Genomic DNA, 14,316 nt, shown 5'->3' with positions numbered 1-14,316 from the left:
GGTTCACATTTCAGTGCAAAACTCTTTAATTAATATGAAAAAATACACAAACTGAAATGCAGCTATGTTTTGAAATTCATGCTTCTCTCTGAACAAGCAACGTTTAAAAAAATGTGTATCAGGAGAAATTTGCATTAAGTTGCTGGTGAATTTTAATGAGAACTTCTTTTTTTTAACATCACAATGATGTGGGAATGTGGAGAAGCGGACCTAAAATTGGAAATATAACAATGTGAGAGAAACCAAAATTCACAGATTTGTCCTTCCTTAGTTGAACCTTGGCATCCTTATGTACAGTCAACAGCAAGTGAAAACCTTTTCTACCTGACTATTTCTGTGAGTGTTTTAAATTAGGAGAGGGAGGAGTTTGCTGCTGCTGTTTTTGTGATTGTACTATATTGGCACGTTCTTTTGCTGTATTTTTTTATTTGATTATTTTCTTGTCTTGTCTCGTTGAAATTTTAATTTAACTTGCTTTTATCTGTGTATTCTAACCTAGGTGCAGCTACTTTTTTCGAGACAGTAGAAAATCCTTAACACATCTAAGTAGGCATCTTGCCAGAGCTGCCTGGCCATCCTCCAGAAGCAGTTCAAGACATATTTATTAGAACTGGCTTCTGGTGGCCAGGACCATATGGGATGAGGGTTTAATCCTTGGAGACTCCGGATCTAGCATAGGTGGGTCTTGAAACTACATGTTGTAGTAGTTTCCCCCTCATAACAAGAATGCTCCTGTTCAGGATTTCTGCTAGCCAGCCATGAATTCATCCAGGATACTATATGACTGGGGTAAGGAACTGGACTTGGCCAGTAGGTCACATTATTATCTTCCACACCCCTCGAAGTCCAAGAATGGAAGGTTGCTGGAGTCACCCACCCACTGATCACCTGATCTCACAATGGTATCAGGTAGCCTCCAGAACCTCCATTCAAAGCACTATTGAGTCTTCAAAAGTCTCTTAAAGTTCTGGGCAAAATAGTGCTCATTTGCTTTGGAATTTGGACAAATTGGTTGCACTGGTCGAGCTGGTACTTTCCCCTTGTTTCCCCATTTGGGTTACAATCCTGTTGGCACTCACTACCTGCGTTCATTATTAAAGCAAATGGCACTTTTACTTATTCTAATTCTGGGGAAAGTTGCTAGAAAGGACTGGAAATGAATCTGTAAACATTAGAAAACTCAGTTTGCAAAAGTTCTTCCTAACTTGCCATTACATTTCCGTAAGAAGCCTGTTTTAATGTTGGGTAACATGGCAGAATAATAAGCCCTGATCAGATCCTAGTTTATTACATGGGTTTGTTAATCAACATTAAGCTAGAGTTCCTAAGTTTGGATGCAATGAAGAATTTGGGGTTAATGTAAGCAATGATCTCTATCCTGAAGCCAATGTACTAGTAGAGGAGGGGAGGGAGGAGTGTGGAGCCATGGCACTAGTTCACAGGCTGCAGATGAAATCAAAATGAATATCTGAACACAGCCAATTAATGCCTATATAATAAAACTGTCACTGCATAACTGGTACATTTATTCTCATAACATTACATCAGTCTGCAGGGCTGCCATATTTTATTCCCCATGACTTTAACAGCTGAACAGGCAGAATTCACAGATGATCATGTCCCCATCAGTGCACTTGTTGAATTTCTGTCTGCCATGCAGAAGGTATAGACACAGAAGCTGTCTTAAGGGAGGCATCAATGCTTTCATGACATGAATTACTCTAAGGCTGCTCGGCAGTGTGTGAAGTAGACCTCACTTGCAACTTGGGTGGTAGTCTTTAGGGGAAATAAGGGAAGAAACACTAGTGTTGTTCTGTCACACTTGCACATAACCTTGCACAAGAATTCACACAGTGTAAGTTTTTGTTGCAGGTGCCACTTGTTACATTCTATTTTAGAACGCTCAAAATGCAGGTTTTGAATTATTTAACTTATCAATGCATGCTTCAAAGAACTGATTTTTTATTTCATCATTCTCTATGAAAACTGGTTATGTAAAAGTAAATTCAAAATGAAAAAATACAAAGAGGAAAAAAGGAGAAGCAATGGAAACAGCAAAATTATATTGACCTTGGTAAGGTAAAAGTAAAGGTAAAGGACCCCTGACAGTTAAGTCCAGTCGCAGAGGACTCTGGGGTTGCAGCGCTCATCTCACTTTACAAGCCAAGGGAGCTGGCGTTTGTCCGCAGACAGTTTTTCTGGGTCATGTGGCCAGCATGACTAAGCCGCTTCTGGCACAAAACACCGTGACCAGAGCAGTGCACAGAACCGTCGTTTACCTTCCCGCCAGAGTGGTGCCAATTTATCTACTTGCACTTTTTGGCATGCTTTCAAACTGCTAGGTTGGCAGGAGCTGGGACTTAGCAACGGAAGCTCACCCCGTCATGGGGATTCGAACCGCTGACCTTCTGATCAGCAAGCCCAAGAGACTCAGTGGTTTAGACCACAGTGCCACCTGCGTCCCTGACCTTGGTCAGAGTACATACCAAGTTTGTGATTTCCACCAAGACCTCTTTGAATTCATGCAATTCATGATGTGCCTCACCATCTTACTTAGCCTATGCAATAATAATAATTTTAAAATGCTGCAATGATGTCTTCATTTACTCACTGTAGTAAGATTATCCATTTATTTAACAATCAGCTGAAATAATCCCCAGTGATTTCAGGGCAACTTACTTTCAAAAAAGTTTGTTTAGAATGAAGGTGTTGCAGGATGGAATTATTAAATCATCAAGCATAAGTCAAGGACAATAGTATTCATGAGTAATTCCTAATGGACATGGATAATATTGCTACTAGATCCCTTATGTCTGTGCATGATGTAATTGATTAATACTGTCATAACATTGTCATTGTGCAGGCTTTATGCAATGCCACTGTAATTGCTTAAGTTGGGGAGTAGTGGCAAGGGAGATGCCAAACCTTTTTGATCTTATACTCTCCTCAATTACAACATAATGTGACAAACCAACAGCAAATTTGGGCTAAATTAAAACACTCCCACCGAAACCAATGGTGAAACCAATGTGAATGTCTCCATCATCAGCTCTCAACACTTTGCTTTCTTGTTTACATGAGAAAGGTAAAGGTAAAGGTACCCCTGCCCGTGCGGGCCAGTCGTGTCCGACTTTAGGGTTGTGCGCCCATCTCACTTAAGAGGCCGGGGGCCAGCGCTGTCTGGAGACACTTCCGGGTCACGTGGCCAGCGTGATGAAGCTGCTCTGGCGAGCCAGCACCAGCACAGCACACGGAAATGCCGTTTACCTTCCCGCCATAAAGCGGTACCTATTTATCTACTTGCACTTTAGGGGTGCTTTCGAACTGCTAGGTGGGCAGGAGCTGGGACCGAAAGACAGGAGCTCACACCACCGCGGGGATTCGAACCGCCAACCATGTGATCAGCAAGCCCTAGGCACTGAGGTTTTACCCACAGCGCCACCCTTGTTTACATGAGAAAAGAGGATTCCAAATAACTAATCAAATAATCCTGACAAAATACCAGGAGTATATAAGTCCAGCAAAGCAAAACAGCTCAGTTATGATAGCACAGGGCTACACCATGCCTATAAGAATGGGAAGTGGGTCTCGGCTATGGATTTATTTATTTATTTATTTAGCAAGTTTTATATACAAAGTGATTGCAGTAAAACCCCAAAACAGTTTACAAATAGAATAAAATAACAGAAATAGCAGCAAAAAAATCCAACTATGTAAAACACTCAAAAACAATTAAAATCAGCAATAAACTAAAAACCAGATTGAAACACATGCCCACAATCTACATGTTTGTATAGGCTTGCCAAAACAAAAACATTTTTAGCAAGTGTCGAAAGGAGTACACTGAAAGTGCCTGCCCAATGCTATTAGTGAAAGAAGCTACTCTACATGAACACAATGGACACTGCAGAGACAGGAATCTGCAAAGTCACAAGAAATGTATCTCAAACCACGTTTCACTACCACTGAAAGACCCAAAGATGATAACTTCATAGAAAGGGACAATGTCATCCTGCTCACCACTCCTGCTGCATCAAATCCAGCACTCGATGGTCAGTGCTACCAAGCAAGGACCAGACATCATGCTCCAAGCTATTTGCAGGATTATGCTATATGAAGGAATCTGTTCTTCTGAATCATAGGTGAATTTTCCAGTTTTATTCCTTTGCTTTATTTGTTTAGTTTTATCATTTTAGTTGCAGTTTTTATTGTACAGTTGTAAAAGTGTTGTCAAGTGTTTTAGGATTTCTCAAGTGTTCTGCGGTTTTATATTTAGGGGAAAAGGAAGGGTGTAACCTTTATGGAAAATGTAGGGTACATTTGTAAGCTTGGGATAATGGACTGAGCAGGGAGGGGGAGACCATGCCCCAGAGCATTATATCTGCATTTCTTCCTTAAGCACCCAAAGAAAAGAGATGGAACTCCCAAGCACTCTTAACACATGACCATGGAGTGTCTCCATATCCCAGGCATGTCCAAAGTCCGTCCCAGGCATGTCCAAAGTCCATCTCAGGGGCCTAATCCGGCCTGCAAGTCGGTTTAATCCGGCCTCTGTGGTAGTTTATTTCCTGGGGTAAAATCCTAAAAAAACTTCAACAACTTCAATACTAAAAAAAACTCAACAGCTTCATTCCTACCTTCACTTCATCAAATCTGGCCCTCTTTGAAAAAAGTTTGGACAGCACTGCCATATCCCATAAATTCTTTACTGAAACGTGGGGGATTCAGTGTCCTAGCTTAAAAAGTCTCCCTTATTTAACAGGTTGAATCAATGCCTCTCATATATCTGGTTATTCTGAAAGAGATGATTAATGTGATATAAACGTTTAAGGTTTATGATTTAAGTAGAAAAAATATATATGCATGTTTTAAAGAAAACTTTGTTATCCTCTCTGGGTACAGAGAGAAAAAACACAGAAAGGCGGAAAACCCCCACAGCCAAATAATTTGTGAAAATTCATTTAATCTTTAACAAGAATTTGTATTAACTGCAATCATTCTGGAGATAAGGGTTGCTGAAACAAAACCTGAGAAGACCCTTAAACACTTGAAAGTTCCAAATATTATATAGTATTACAGTATTGTTATTTTCATTATATTCTTTATTGTTGTCTGTTCTGGTTATCACATTAATACTTTTCATGCCCTTGGAACCTCGAAAGGACTTTTTCTTTCCATTGCCTCTTTTTCAGTGAAGAATTTCAGCCACTGTTCTCTAATTCATTACAGAAGTTTATATCTTTACCTGTATCACACCATTTTAATGTTTTCAATAATGTTTCCAATATAATATCTTCTTCAGCTGTTCCAACCAACTGATTGCATATGATTAACACAGAATCACAGATTAGAATTCAGTAGCATTTTCCAAAACGCACCCCCCAAATCAACATCTGGACTCAGCTGCATTCTAGTTTTTTTAAAACACAGTAAATTCTCATAGTATTATTTTAAATATACATTTTGCTATATAACCCCCTGTACTTAAAATATTATTTCATGAAATAATATAATTCATATATTTCAGATATATGAAACTATCATTTAAGAGCATTAGGAGTGGAAGTCTCTTTTATCCAGCATATGTCTTCCTCCCCACCCCCTTGCAGGTAAAATTAACCAATTTAGTCATACACATTTATAAACCAGTGAGATGATTGAACACCCCCCCACTACTTCAGCCATCCACTCAGCCATAATGCTCAGCCATTGGCCTTGGACGACTTAACTTCTTACCTTGACAGAGATGTTACAAAGCCAAAGCGAGATAAGCATATACTGTTGAACTTTGACATTTTGTTTTAATAAATCAAAATCCAAGGTATATAAATAAAGAACACACACAGAAGTACAAATTGCCAGCCCAATCCTTCTTAAAAGTCAATAAGCCTCAAGCATCTTCCATATACCTGTGTTGAAGTATTATCCTAAACTCAGTCTATGCTAAAATTTACCTTCACCCCGTCAGTGATTATTCTGGTGCAGATATTCCCCAGGTGTAGATGGCATACTAGAATTTCATGCTGATTTGGCAAAACCAATCTGGGTGCAGGTCACCATAATGAGTGCATCTCATATACCTAAAATGTGCTTGTGGATGGGGGCTAAACCTTTCTATTCAGCATCCAAGGCTGTTTCGTCATATCAGTGATCTTTGCAGAATTAAGCCTGCGTATGTTAATCTCTTAACAGTAGGTTGGCTGGCATTTGCTTGAAGAAGTGGGATCAATGAATTAAAATTGTTTCCCCTAGTCCTGCCTTAGTCTCACTCCAATGGAGCTAACTATCTGTATGGTGGGGTGCAAATGGAGAGCCCTTGTGCACAACAGCATGCAGGCATGCAGCCACCTGTCACACACAGAGGATCTCTAGATTGGGTTCAGTGCCTGGAGTTTTCCTAACTAAGCACCGTCATCAGAGTTTTATTGAACCAGCAGCAACAGGCTTATGTCAAACTGTAAGGTATCTGAAGCAACTGCTGCTACATGGATCATGGTGCCTGTTCATGATGTTGGTTCAGTTTAAGGGATAAAAGATCCAGCTGATATTTGCTTTAATGTAATGTACAATCCAATAACAAATGTTCCAATTAATTCCAATTTCTTAATAAATTACTTTATCTAACCAGTGTTTGTACTAAGGCAAGTCTGCAGAATTCTTCTTTGTCTATAGATGCAATTATTTCTTATTTTATTCCCTTTATTACTAGTACATAACAATTATTCTACTTAATTTTTCATTCCCTATATTATGGTGAACATATTAGACACTTATTTTATTTTATTTTTGCAAACAAAGGCACTGTGTTGCATTTTCCATTTTATTTCTTTCTCTAGTTATTTTATTGTACTGTAGTCCTTTCCTATTCTCCATAGAACAAAGGTTTCTAAATATATGGAGGTAAACTTCTCATAGGTCTAGGCTGAAGTGGTACAAATGCAAAAGCCTTTAAAACGAGGGGGAGGTAGAATTCTATGTTTAAGTTACAACCCTTCACATGTGGCTAATGAAATAATGCTTACCTTAAAAGGGCGGGGGAAGATGAAGGTTAAGTTGAAACAAGGAACCACAAATGTAGCATTTGTATATATATGCATACAATGGTGTCGCGTGTGAAAAAAGAGAACAAGGAACCACTTCTCACTTTTTTCACATGTGACACCATTGTATGCATATATATACAAATGCTATATTTTTTCTGAAAATATTTTTGGGGGGAAGAGAAATCAGAGCAATAGCTTTTGAGCTACAGCTTAATATGGTGATAGAAAAGCAAACCCTCCATGACATAACCATTACTAGTAATGACAGACTGACTCATTGCCATAAAAACCCATGGAACTGATAGTTTTGAACTACCAACAACGTTTCAACTATTAGCAATTACTACCTAGTTTTCAGCAATCCAGGAGCTCTCAAAAGTTACTGTCAATGCTCACAAATCAAGCGCAGGTTCACAAATCAAGTGCTACAACCTTGGTTTCTAGGTAGATACCAGTATTCAAAAAGACATTTCACTGTGCCTGTGAAACTTACTGTGTGTGAATGTGGTGTGTGTGTGTGCTTTTAAAGCATTCCGTCCTATAATCCAAAATATATGCTGCTGCAGTATAAACGAAGAAAAGTCCCTTTGTCATATTTGACAGACACACATGCACTGAAAACCGAAAACCCAAATAGGAATTATAGTAGGATTACTACTACATGCTCCAATTTCTTCAGTTCAGCAGAACCATTATTACAATAAACACTGACTCAGGTGTGTGTGTATGCTCATATTTCAAAGATTACAAGATTGCAGTGTTACTTCAGCAACAGGCTCAAAAACCTATGTTTCTAGTGTAGCCAGCGATGCTGTCTATAAAGTAATGATGGGGTGTTGGGGGGGGGGGTGAGTGGAGAGAGAAACTGCTGTCATAACAACCCTTCCACAGAGCACTACTGAAAATAGTCTGAAAATACTACACAGCCTACAGCGATATAAAGGGAGGGAGAAGAGGAAAAAGGCATTTCAGTAATGCAACATCCCCATTCTCCCATCTGGAAGGAGACCTAAGAAGAGGGGTGGGGTGCTTTGGCCATTCATTCTTGGCGTCTCCTTCCTGCCTTCGCCCTGAGAGCATCCTAACGGCTTACCTATGGCCCCCAATCACATCACCGCAGCCCTGGGGAGCCAGGTGTGCAGGGTGCCCTCTTCTTCTGCATAGATGGCATTCTTTGCTCAGTCGCGAGGAATGGTCCAGCGCTCCCGTGGAGAACTCCTGGCGCGAGCCCAGCCAGCTAGCGGGCAAGCAGGAATCTCTTTTAAAGACTTCATTGTACGGCAAGGAGCAGGAGGAGGAGGAGGAGGGAAAGGAGAGAAGCCTGCAAGGGCACGAAGGGACTGTCGAGGGGGAAAACCTCCACAGCTCCTCTTCACCCACTTCTCTCTTTTGAAACAACCACCAAAAAAATCAGGAAAAGTTAATAGCTGCTCTGAAAGGAGCAGCTCTCAGAGAAAGGTCTCTTCGGCTGGGCTGAGGACTCGAAATGGGTAAAAAAAGGATGAGCGAGAGGAAGAAGGGAAATGCCTCATGGGTGCCCAGTGACCCCCAGAGGCCAAGAGGGACACGTGCTATTCAAAAACCACGCTGGAGGGTTCTGGGGCGCTGGACCCGAGATTGGGAAGCTGTTGTTTCTATCCTCGTCCCAAGAACAGGCTCCCTTTCTCGCTCTCCTTCCCTCAGACGGTCTCCTCAGCTATGAGGGGCTGCCCAAAGGCGAGCCTGCTCCCTTTCCCTGCGGGGCAGGAATGCCGCTGACTGACTGACTGACTGACTTGTCCCCCTCAGGCAGCCGCCCGCCCTCCACTTGCCCCGAAAACCGAGAGCGCGCCAAAATTCACCCCTCGCTCGCCCGCCCCCCGCCGCCACCCCCTTCGCCGGCTAGAGCAGGTGCTCCGAGGGAGGAGCCACTCCTTCACTCACCCGTCCTCGGTGGGAAAAGGCGGGAGCGCAGCCGAGGCGCCGCCCTGGGGGCAGCGGGGCAAGAGGAGCAGCACGAGCAAGAGCGGGCGCAGGGGGGAGCGGCCGAGCCGGGGCTGCTCCTGCGCGCGCTCTCGCTGCCCATCCTCGGCGCCGGTGCTGGATGGAGGAGGCTCGGAGAAAGAGAGAGAGAAGCAGGAGAGGGAGACACGGAGAGAGAAAGGACTCAGCCTGGGGCTCGCGCACGCGCGCGACCGGCAGGCGCGCGACCGAGCGAGGTGGGGGGGGGGAGAGAGAGAGGGTGGCTGGGCTGCTGGTGGCGATGTGAGGCGCGCGCGGGGTCGCTGCTGCTGCTGTGGAAGACGCCGGCTGGTGTCGCCGCGGTCTTCCCGCTTCGCCTCCCACCCCCCTGCAGCAAAGCCTCGCGGTTTCGACCCGCTCGCCGAGGAAGTCGGAGCCGCTCGGCCGGGCTGGGGTGGGCGAGAAGGAGAGCCGAGGCTGACGGAGCGCGCAGGCAGAAGGGTCTCCTTTTGTGAGGGGCCTCCATCCCCTCGGTTTCTCGCGGCCCCCTCTTGGCGCCGCGCACCCACAGCAGCTCCTTCCGCGGGGAAGGTCGTTCTGTGGCAGAAGGGCAGCGAGAGCCCCCGGCCGCCCCCTCGCTCGCTCTCGGCTCTCCGTCTTCTTCCCCTCCCGCTCGGCGCCCCCCGGTTCTCCAGCGCTGCCTCCTTCAGAAAAGGAGGAGAAAAAGAGGCAGGCAAATCAGGGTTATGCAAAAGCCAGGCAGAAGCATCCCTCATGGATGTGTGACACATCGCAAGACGGGCTTTTCCTTCCTCGCTGCTATGATCATTTGTCCCCCTTGTGTGTGGTTTTGCCACATCGCCTTTGTTGGCAACAACGTAACGCGCGTGCAACAATGAGGAGGCGAGGAAAGCGGATGGCCAAAGACATGTCCGTTTCAGATCGGAGAGGGATGTGGGGGTGGGTAGGCTGGATCTGCCTCTTCGCCTTTGCAAATAAAGGTATCATCCAAACGCGGCGGGGGGCGCATGTCCGAGCTGGGCAGCCGAGCGTAAAGGCAGATCCAGCAGCAGCACCCGACGCTTGCGCACGTGCTGCTCTCAGTATTTGTTTTCTTGTCTAGCTGGGAAGGAAGAAAGGAGTTCGGGATACAGAAAGGATGCTCTGTTCTGAGCACTTGATTCTAGCCAGCCAAAGAGACGCAGGAAGGAGACCTTCTGAAAATAGAAACAGCCTTACACTGGGATCAGGAAGAAGTTTGCGATGCAGAGCTTTGCAGGAATGCACAGGACATCTCAAGGGATTTGTTAAAACTAACAAATAGTGCCATCAAGTAAATTTACGTTTAAGCCTATCAAAACGTATTTTGACGTGCAAGGCCCAAGGGGGGAAGTAAATATATGGAAATTAGGCAAGCAGGTGCCAACAACAGATACTGGACTGTCAGCAGCTACCTAAGCCATATTTTTTCAACCAAGTGTAATTCTGAACACTGAATGCCTACAGCTCATACATAAAGCAAACTGTAATCTACACTGGTTTCTCGCTGCTCTAATTGGCTGAAAAGAACCACCTATGATGCACAGAGTGAATGATATCTGGGAGGAAAGTATCTGCTTTGTTTCCTCTGTGGCACTTCTTGAACTCTCTGCTCCACTCAGGTTCTGGGGTTCTGCCTCATCCTAATTAAGGACTAGGTAAGACACACAGCAGCAATGAGACAGAACTGAGTGGCGCTGCAAAGTGCTTTGGAGCACAGATTTTTAAAACAAATCTGAATCGAAATGGTACAAAAAAATAAAATTGATATATTGGCTAATAACAACAAAATAAAGACAGAACACATTTGAATGCAGTAGAAGGTATATTTCAAAATACCATATGCTTAGACATGAATGTGGGTAGCATTGCTGTTTTCGCACCCTACCAGTATTCAGCTGGAAACTGAATACTATGATAATGATGATGATTGATTTCTGCTCCTCTCCCTCAGGTTCCAGGATGTGTTACACATTAACACAATACTAAAAACAATATAAAACGACTTACTAGACCAGATGAACATCTGGACTGGCCTACCATAGCTCCTCTTATATTCTACAGTGTTACAACAAGAAGGGGTCAAATGCAAAAACGTGGGGGGAGATTGAGGAGACAAGAAGAACATATGGACATAGACTGCAGGGAGCAGCTCATCTGCTCTGCTCTGCAGCTGATCTTTGCAGAGCATGGCATAAATGCCATCACTAAATGGCTAAATGCTGGCACAGAAGCAGAAGGTGAAAGAGGATATAGGAATTACCTGAACATGAGCCAATAGTATAATGCCTCTTTTCAATGGCCTCTGCGTGTGATATGTGCCAGAGGTGTGTATTCAGTTTAGGTGAATCCAAGAACTGAAGCAAGCTGCCTCAGAAAGATTCAGGAGTCATCCAAGCCAAATTGGGCTGTTCAGAAACCCATTTGAGACCAATTCAGAGATTTGGAAGGGCACGGAGACACAGGCAGCAAATGTGTGAAAATTGATAGATTTTCCTGCAAGCTCTCTATGTAAGGAAAGCACCAGAGAGTAGGAGGGAGAAAGGTATAATTTTATGGTTGACAGCTCTGCTTCCAACCAAGGGATCATTTTACCTGGACACTCCTTTCCCCCTCTGCTTTCAGTAATGCAATGTAGAAGGAAATGGTTGGCTAGCATCAACTGAGCAGGAACAAATATCTAACCCCTTCTTCCACCCCCACTCCAAATTTCTTCGAATTCTGATGAAAAATTCAAAAAGTTATAGGCAATCCTTAAAAAAACAAAACACCTCAAAATGTAAAGCTTGCTTACATTAAAAACCCCTGCATCTATTTGTCTGAAACTTGATAGGTTTCAATCTACTGTATGTGCCTGCATATTTCATTCAATTTCGTTAAACAGCAGAAAGGTTGTTGCCAATTGTTGATTTCCCTTGATATTCAGTGTGGAGGTTAAGAAGCTTCAGATATTCTGTGTACACACATTTAAAGAATTATTGCATACCTGAGCCTCTTGCCAATTTATCCAATTCTTTGACCTCCCTTCATTTGCTTTATAATCACTGTCCATACACTGTTCTAATGAGGCTCTTGTGTACTGCAGGTTTGTACTGGACTGGGCTAATGGATCCACTCAGAAAACTACTGCTGGAAACCTGGTAAAATGGCCTAGTAGTATGCTTTTTACACAAATTGCAGGAAACGCATCTCCATAGGAACTAATTGTTAGGACATTCCTGGAAGAGGACATGCCTTTTTCTTCAGTTCGCTCAGCTGGGGCTTTTATAACCTGAGCCTGTCTGCCTGGAAAGACTGCAGTTTGAGTCAGAGGCTGAACAGAATTTTGGGGTGCTTGCTGTCTTTCCCAGGATATTGATGTGGGAGCAGTGGACATTTAAGCTGTGCCTTTCCCTATGTTCAATCTGTATATTTGAAAATAAAGCCAAATATGGGAAATATCAACAATTTCCGGTGACCTTTGAAAAGTTGTCTAGGTAAAAGCAGAGTTCCTGGAACTTCTCACGTCTCAGAGAAGTGGGGCAAGCATAACTGTATGATGCTCAAACTGCTGCCATATGGACCTTTATAAAGTTAATGGGTATCATCGGATGAAAAAGCACTGGTCTTCTGCTCTCTGTTAATCCTAAGCAAGGCAAATCCTTCCCTCCATTAAAACTGAGCGAGCCAAACATGTAATATCTGCAATGTCTCCAAGTCCACAAGTTATAGATTAGCAGGGAGATGGAAAGATCTGGGTGAGAATTTTCACCAGCACTTTCCTCTACCCCAGATGGTATCTAACATCTTTCCCAAGTCCCAGCCAGGTGTGGGTTCCAGTTGGTCACTCAACAGCAGTTGTCAATCCAATATGGGGAATAGAATCCTTAAAAGTGGTCTGTGCCACCACCACCCTGCCATCTTGGTTCATCATCCTTCAAGAGCTAACCATCTACATTCTGTTACTCATCAGTCGACTGAGAACCTGTTTTCAACTTTCAAGGCCAGCATAGATAGATCTACAGCACTTCTGTCACTTTAAACCTGCTTTGTGCACTTGCCTTCTTACCCTCCTTCTTAATAAAATTTCATAAAACTTGGCTGCTGGGGGGTCAAGAGTGTGTGCACTTGCCAATCTCAAGGATTCTTGTAGTCTCCCTCATGCCAGTAGGTTGCTTGGGTTCCATGATGTAGAGTTAACCATTATGCTGCTACTTCAGCTATAGGTGGCACTGTGTGAGTCAAGCTGCGGTTTAGACTGTTCATTGTGCAATGAAGCTGTTCCACTATTCAGCAACCATTTTGGCCTGGCCTCTTCTCTGAAATCACCTGTAAGGTTCATGCTATAGAAGTATGCTATATGGGGGGGGGGGTGTTACTAAAGATCAGCAAGTTGTGTGATCCCTGGGAGAGGCAGCTTTCACTTCCTACTGTAGGTAATAGTAGAGGGATCTGGCTGAGAAACACAGGTCATATTGCATGAGGATCCTGTGATCTAGTATTTCCTTGGATGTCCCAGTATTTTTTCCCTTCTGATGTGCTGTGAGTTGAGAGTGAAGTGGAATCCTAAAGCACAGAAAACCAAACAACATCAAACTGTCCTAAAATGATTTAATATGTAAGATGCAGAATTTAGCATGTCATTGAGTGGAAAGTGAGGATGGGGGGAAGAATCATGGAGAAAGGAGGTTTAAAGCTGCGTGTTCACTATCAGCCTCCAAATTATGGGAGGAGTCTTTTGTAAAACTCTTTTAAACAAACTTTTAAATAAACAGCAAGCGCTTTTTCTTAGGTTTGACTCTTGTCAGAACAATGGACTGGGTTGTAGTTATACACACACACACTCCATTTCTGCTACAACACCATATTTACTATTATCCATTTTCCTGGAAACATTCCAGTATCATGAATTTTCAAATGCAATATCTGCATTTGAAATATTATCTTGTAAATAATAGTGCCAAAGAAGCACCAAGTTATTTAGCCTTCTCTGCATCATCTGCCAGTATCCATCTTTCTGAGATGAGGAGTGGTGTCAGCCTTCCTTATATATTATGAAGTGTTTGCTTAGAGGTTTTTCTAAAGTTATTCATTGAAAAAATTAACTGAGTTTGGTCATTAAATCAAACAGGAGACCAGTGTCCCTACACTTCTACATTAGAACCAGTAATGTTTTCAGATGTTTTGGGTAAACGATTACCAATCTGGCAAATAGCATCACTCATCCCTTCGCAAATGTGGAACGCTTGTTTGGTGGTGTAAAATTATATAGGAACAGAGCAAGCCATCTGATTTATTCATGTTTTCAAAATCC

General features: G+C 43.1%; 1 protein-coding gene across 2 annotated transcripts in view; it reads right to left on the bottom strand.

Moving 5' to 3' along the window:
• The window catches only part of FUT9 (fucosyltransferase 9), a 56,255-nt gene extending 46,654 nt beyond the window's left edge, over positions 1–9,601 (bottom strand). The window contains exon 1 of one of the 2 annotated variants that reach the window (XM_083496191.1): positions 8,967–9,601. In XM_083496191.1, the coding sequence (XP_083352317.1) occupies positions 8,967–9,108 (142 nt within the window). In that variant the 5' untranslated portion in view covers positions 9,109–9,601. Of the gene's footprint in view, positions 1–8,136; positions 8,864–8,966 lie in introns of those variants that run through there. The other variant, XM_083496192.1, reaches the window with a different exon arrangement.
• Between the last annotated feature and the right edge of the window lie 4,715 nt (positions 9,602–14,316).

The sequence above is a fragment of the Podarcis liolepis genome (assembly GCF_965112155.1).
Source record: "Podarcis liolepis genome assembly, chromosome: 3".
Lineage (NCBI taxonomy): Eukaryota > Metazoa > Chordata > Lepidosauria > Squamata > Lacertidae > Podarcis > Podarcis liolepis.
Note: the sequence above shows the minus strand (reverse complement) of the source record. Positions and strands in the feature narration are given on the sequence as shown.